Source organism: Propithecus coquereli, unplaced genomic scaffold (genome assembly GCF_000956105.1).
Source record: "Propithecus coquereli isolate 6110/MARCELLA unplaced genomic scaffold, Pcoq_1.0 Scaffold399, whole genome shotgun sequence".
NCBI classification, from domain to species: domain Eukaryota; kingdom Metazoa; phylum Chordata; class Mammalia; order Primates; family Indriidae; genus Propithecus; species Propithecus coquereli.
The window spans coordinates 1,298,042-1,304,527 of record NW_012149718.1 but is presented as its reverse complement, the minus strand read 5'-3'; the positions used below and the strand labels follow the sequence as shown (position 1 = coordinate 1,304,527).

The 6,486-nt window shown below is 63.8% G+C and overlaps 1 protein-coding gene across 1 annotated transcript in view; it reads right to left on the bottom strand.

Annotated features, from left to right (window-relative positions):
* Positions 1–2,171: 2,171 nt before the first annotated feature.
* POFUT2 (protein O-fucosyltransferase 2) overlaps positions 2,172–6,486 on the bottom strand; it is a 15,484-nt gene continuing 11,169 nt past the window's right edge. The window contains exons 7-9 of the mRNA XM_012652680.1: positions 5,580–5,882; positions 5,259–5,382; positions 2,172–3,689 (exon numbers count right to left, since the gene is read on the bottom strand). Of these exons, the coding sequence (XP_012508134.1) occupies positions 3,536–3,689; positions 5,259–5,382; positions 5,580–5,882 (581 nt within the window). The 3' untranslated portion in view covers positions 2,172–3,535. The remainder of the gene's footprint in view (positions 3,690–5,258; positions 5,383–5,579; positions 5,883–6,486) is intronic.

Genomic DNA, 6,486 nt, shown 5'->3' with positions numbered 1-6,486 from the left:
CGTGGTTCTGTTGTAGGACCCGTAACGCCCACTGTTTGCGGGGGAGCAGCTGCCACCATGCGCAATCTGCACGCGCTGGTCCGTGGTCTGCCCCCTTGAGGTCAAGCTACACCACACAGAGACTCGCTCTACCTAGAGGTGAGGATGCCTCGTTCACTTGCTAACGACTAACGCACCAGGGCCGGCCCGTTTTCCACGCACGACCCTTGACGGGGGAGCAGTCAGGCCACGGCCACGGCTGTCCCCGGTGGAGCCGCGGCTGCGGGAGGGTGGCATGCACACCTGTGACAAGGCCAAACCGCAGAATGTCCCAGCAGACTCGGACGCACAGCTGAGGCCAGTAACCGCCAGCCTCGGACATCTCTCAGCTCGGAGGATCCACGAACTGCTCGGAACAGGTCTGTGATCTAGAATTTCTGCCCAGCCAATGACCTGCCTCTGAAAACGAAGCTTTTGTGTGAATCCCCCATAAAACCCTCCTGCACACCGGGCAGGAGGACACCGGGCAGGGCTGTCCCGGGGCGAAACCCAAGTTGAATTCTGCGCTTCCCCAGGAACGCCGCCCCTTTGACCCCGTGCAGATCTTTCTCTTCTTGGTTAACAGCATCAACAGCGAACAACGAAACGGCAGATTCGAGACTAAAGGGCTCTTCCTCGGTTGGTTGGTGCACCCTGCGCAGCTGGCTCGCTGAAGACACACGCACGTAAAACTGCCCCAGGAGGACGTGCAGAAACGGGCGAGGGATGAGCCCCGGGACAGCCCACGGCTGGACGGCCTGTGTGCGTGTGCGCCCGGCCTGCGGTGACAGCGCTGGTCACGGCCTGCGAGTTGGCTTGGCGTCTTCCGCACCGCCCTGGAGCGAAGCGGGCCAGCAGGCCCGTGCACAGTCTCACACAGAGACCTCTACCGAGGGAGCAGCCTCGGGACACTGTCCTGACTCCGGGGACCGGAGCTGTGGCCTGCGCACAACTGCCGCCATCTTCGTCCGTTCCACGCTGCAGACGCTCTGTCTTCCCAGTAAAGAGACATTAACTTTGAAAAGGGGGGCGGGCTGCACCCCCCAGCAGCCGAGACGACCCCTCAGGACCCTCCTGGCCTCCCAGCCCCCTTCCCCCGTTCAGACCCGGCACCTGGTCCTCTTGCCGAATGTGGCCTAAGCTGCCCCCACACTTTGGGTCGCTCACTAGAGAACTACGCCCTAACTTAGCACGGAAACAAACTGCAACCTAACACGCATAACCTCGTAACAAGCAGCTGGGCCTCAGCCAATCACAGGCTGCCAACTGTCAGACCACGCCCACACGAGGCAGCTGTGGCCAATCACAGGCCCCCCACGACACTGGGCGGGGCTCGCCAAACCTCTCTGGGTCCGAGTCTGCCCCACCCACGTGCCGTCCTCTGCTCAAGTAAACCGCGACAGCTAATTTGTCTCAAGTTTTCCTTGCAACACTCGTGACCGTCACGCTGCACCTGGACCGCGGCGAGTGCCTCCCCGCTGGCCTCCAGCTTCCGGCCTGTTCCCACACGACGGGTGTAGCACGTCCCGCTCCGCTGCACCCGGTGACCCCACGACCCCAGGGGACGTCCTCCCACTCCCTCTGCCATGCCGCAGGCTCCCCCGGCCCTGAGCACAGGCGGGCGCCCTTGGGGCCTGCAGCCCCGGCCCTCCCCGCCGCACTCTCCTCCCGCCACTGCGTCCCTTCCCTGCTGGTCTTTCCTCCCCACGACCGAGACCCCGCGCAGGCCACGATGCCACCCTGTCAGTGCTTAGGACCGGCGGTTTTCAACTTTCTCTCACAGGATTCTTCCCCAAACAGCCGCAGCGGCAGGCAGTGTGGCGAGCAGAGGAGAGCTGGGCTGCTGTGGGTGGGGACGGGCCTGGGTGGTCCCCTCGGGAGCAGGCCCAAGCAACATGGGGCCCAGGGGCTCTGGGAGCAGGTGGGTCCCCACAGACGGCTGCACCGCAGCACCGGGGCCCAGGGCGGCCTCACGGCCCCTGGTGTGTCACCATCGGCCTGCCGGGAGCCTGCGAGGTCTGCCACGGGCCCCGCGTGGCGGGAATGAGACCACGCTCACGACTGCCGACTACCACAAAGCCGTTTATTTTCCTCGGAAAAGAGGGCACACGGTTACAGTTCGAAATGTTTTGTGTAACTCTCATCCTAAAAAATTCAACAGTATGAAAATAGCACTGTTTCTAGAATCGCAGCTTGGTAGAAAATTTTATTAATAACGTCTGAGTGTACAAATGGAAAAAGAATAAATATGTCGTCCTTTACCCTGCGCAGCTTTGGATGACACCGCGGGACCCTGCTGCGCCTTCAGGGCCAACTTCGAAAGCCTGGGAAGGAGGAGACGGGGGAGGCAGCGACCAAGACTCGCCAGGCTCCCAGAGGAAGAGCTGTGTCCCTCCTCGCTGACCGGTCTCTGTCACACGAGTGTCCGTGTCATTGTGCCCCCAGCAGATGCAGGACGTGGGTGCCCAGTGTCACATGACACCGTGGTGGGCAGTCACGCAGGGTGAGGGGCCAGGGGTGGGAGGGGACCTGAGCCTGCAGCCCGCCAGACTGCGCCCTCCTGGTTCCGCACCGGCGTCCCCGCCTCGCGGGGCCCTGCGGTGGCAGCACCAACACCCGGAAGAGGGTTTCCGTGAAGGGGGCACAAGGCGCCACCTGACAGAGCAGCTGGCCTCAGACGCAGCTTCTGAAGTCGGTGTGGCTGTCACTTCTCACTTGCTTCTCCACGGGGAGCGACGGGCCTGGCGGCCCTGCGTGTCCCCCCACCGCGTAAGCGCGGAGCAGCCCGCCAGGCCCCGCGAGAGCACAGAGCCGAGTTTCCCCGACGGCCGCTGTTTCCCCGGAGGCCCCAGCGAGGAAGCTTCTGGCACTGCGGCGTGAGAGGAGGACCTGGACGGGCACCAGGGCCCCTGCAGGCCGCAGGCCAGCGCCCGGCGGGGCGGGAGGTTCACCTTCCGTCCGCCCCGAGAGGAAACAAGCTCACGTGGCCTCCCACCGGGCGGAAGGGCAGGGGCAGGTGGAAGGGCCTCCCTGGCCGCTCCCGCGGGCGTTTGCGACGGTCAGTCAGGTCAGAGCGGCGCCAGCTCCAGGGAAGCGTCCGCCCGAGTCTGCCCGAGACGGGGCAGCTCATCCACATCCACCCTCGACCGCTGAGCACACGCGGGGAACGAAGGCGGGTGGAAAGGCCTCAAGACGGGTCCGACGAACACCCGCCGTACTTCTGCACCAGCACACGGGCCTTGTTGGCGACTGGGACGCGGCTGCGCAGAGCCTGGCTGAGCACACCACCGCCCCGGAAGGCGGCAGAGCCCGTCCACACACAGCCCAGGCCCACGGCAACGCCGAGAGCGCGGCTCTGAGCGTGTCTCCCCGCGAGCGGGGCCTCCTCTAGGCCTGGGACCCTGCGAAGGGACAGTCCTGTCTGCCCAGCCCCGGACCAGGGCCACAGAGCAGCTGCGACAGGACCTGTGTCTGTCCTCGTGTCACACGGCGCAGGGCAGCCGCTGTCTGCGCCACGTCAGAACGCGATCTTCCAGTGCGTGGGCTGCTCACACGCCTTCTCCTGGTCTCCACAAAACCTGTTGTACGTGGTCTTGGGGTCCAAGCCCAGGATTTCTCTCTCCTCGTGAATCCGAAAAGAGAACGTTGAGACCGAGGTGCCGATGAAAAACCTGCAAAGTGTCACCGGAGGTTCCAGAGTTACACAGACCGATCGACCCATCGATCGACCCAGCACATGCAGCGCCAGACGCCCGTCTGGCCTGGCCCCCCTTCCGCGGGGGCCCTCGACGTCTGCACCCCGGGGCTCTGCCCAGCATTTGTGTCCCCCCCGCCCCCCTGCCCAGCGAGCCTCTGCACCCCGCCGCAGGCCGCCTCCTGTTGCCCAGTGCCAGACCAGGCACGACCGTGCGCTGGGGGCTGGGGGTGGTGAGGGTCTCCCCGCCAGGTCCTGCCCCCCACCAGCAGCACACAGGCCTGGGCGGTCGGTCCCCTGGCCCAGTAGGGCGCTGTGCACGTGGCCCTTGCTCTGGAAACGTCTCTCAGATTTGATTGGTCGTTTGGTGGCAGAGACCAGCCGCGTGGGAGTCAGACGAGCGGGTGGGCTGTCGCCCCAGAGGTTCAGAGGGCCCCTGGGAAAGGCCGTCCCCGCTGCCCAGACGGCGTGTGTGTGAAGGGCCTTCGGCACCGTGGCACGACAGCTCCTCGAGGTCAGGGCCCCACCACCCTGGGCTGGGGGAGCATCGTGATGAGTAGGAAGCCCCCTAGTTTACGGCGGGACCCCACGCGGAGGGCTGCCAGGGAGGGCCGTGCCGGCCTGGAGGCAGCGCAGCCGCCGTGAGCTGGCCGCGCACTTCACACTCGGGCCCGGTCGGGCTTCCTGAGAGCTGAGGGTCGGGCTGAAGAGCTAAGCGCAAAACCTCCCGAACCCGAACTTCTGGGGCCCAGGAGAGAAACCTGTCAAGCTCTCGAACACCCAGAGGCCACCTGAGGGGCGGGGACAGCCTGTGCCTCGGCCCCCACACGACTGAGATCGGCCCCGCGCCCCGTCTGCCTCGCAGGGTCAGGGGGGCCTCCCTCTGGGAAATGGTATCACCCGGGGCCTCCGTGGGTTTCTGTGCCCAGAACACATGAAGGTCACCAGACGCGTGAAGGGGCAGGGCAGGGTGGCAGCGCCCGCTAACCCGCGGCGTGCGCGGTGCCCGGGGGTCTGAAAGCTCGGAAACCAAAAGGACGACCATTCACTCCACCTCCACTGTCCGGTTTGCTCAAAACGCCTCGACCTAGTCGCAACCGCGGCCTCCCGCGCGGAGGGGCAGAGACTGGGCCTGCCTCCCGCGGGACAGCCCCAGGACAGCGAGGGGACACGGGCCGTTTACACGGCTGTGTAGGATGCTCCGTGCAGAGTGTCCAACACTACACACATGACCTCGGCCGTGGGCCAAGCCCGGCGTACCGCTAACTCCCAGTGGGCAGCAGAAACTGAGCATGACGGGAAAGGCGAGATGGGAGGAGCCCTCTGGGACGCAGCGACAGTGGCGTGCCACAGAGGAAGCCCGTGGACGAGGAGCAGCCTCAGCGCACAGCGAGCTAAGCGTTACCAGAGGCTTAGATGAAACCGCGAAGAGAACAGGGGCGTGGCCAACGCGCGCACACAGGCTGCCACCCGCTGCAACTGCGTCCTGACAGGCAAGACCCCCTGGAGAAGCCCCCGCTCCCAGCTGACGAGCGAGGCCGCGCACCTGGCGTGGGCGCAGATCCACTGGTCGATGATGGCCACGCCGCCGTCTTTGTAGAGCTCCAGCTCCTCCCAGGTGGGCTCAAACCTCACCATTTCGGGCAGCAGCTTCTTCAGCTCTTCGTGTTCTGCAAAGCAGGAGAGGCCGTCTGACGCGCGACCCTCGGCACACAGGCGGGGACGCCGCGCACACCTTGCCGAGGCCTCAGAACCGCTGGAAACGGGGGACGCAACTCAGCCTCACCCTCCTGGGAACCAGAGCCGACGACCGAGTGACCCGGGGTCACAAAGACACGAAAGGAGGTCGCCCGTCAAGGCTCCGTACCCTTCCTGACGGCGTCGGTGGCCACAAACACCTTGTCGAGCTGGTGAGCCCTCATCAGGCTGCGGATGGTCCTCACGGCCCCCTCCAGGCTGGGCACGTCCTCTCTGTGCCCCCAGATGAAGTCCTTCCTGCGCAGGTGCACGCCGAGGTAGGGGCCGCCGCGCGCGGAGCCCAGCTTGACCTGGCAAGAACCACAGGGACACGCTGGCACCGCCAGGCCTGCCGGGAGCTGAGCGGGCGGAGCTCGCCCTGGGCCTGGGGGGACTCGGGACACGGAGTGGACACGCATTTGCACACGGCGTCCTCACGGGGTCACCTCGAGGTCTGTCTGGGGGATCTCAGGCAGAATCTCGGGGGGGGGACTGGGTTTCTTTTTAAGACCATAAAGCGATCAATTTTCACAGACCCTTTGAGTAAAATAAAAATAGTAAAATTAAAACATTTTTTTAAAAAATGAAGCCTAGAGAAAACACAAATGGAATAAAAGTGAAGAATCCACTGAATATTTTTTCCAGTAAACCCCCGAGCTACTGGATCACTGCTGGGACGGCGCCGCTGCACCGGGAACGAGCCCGGCGTCCGCGAGAACCAACAGGGACGCGGCGCTCCTCGCCGTGAACGCTTCGCCGTTGAAAACGGGCCAAAGAGAGACAATGAAAATGCTTAAAAATAATGTAAATCTGAAAAAGCAACATGCTATTTGTCGAAATTATATTATAGAAAAACCTAAACTTTCAGGAAAAACTTAAAATACACACGTAAAATGACAAAGGACACCACCAGACCAAAGTGGCTCAGTGGTGCTTTCAGGCGAGTCTGGGGACTTTGCTGCTCACGTGTTACACGGAGAAACATGGGACTGGCCACCGCCTTTCACTTCCACGACTCCACCTCACTTTACGCACAG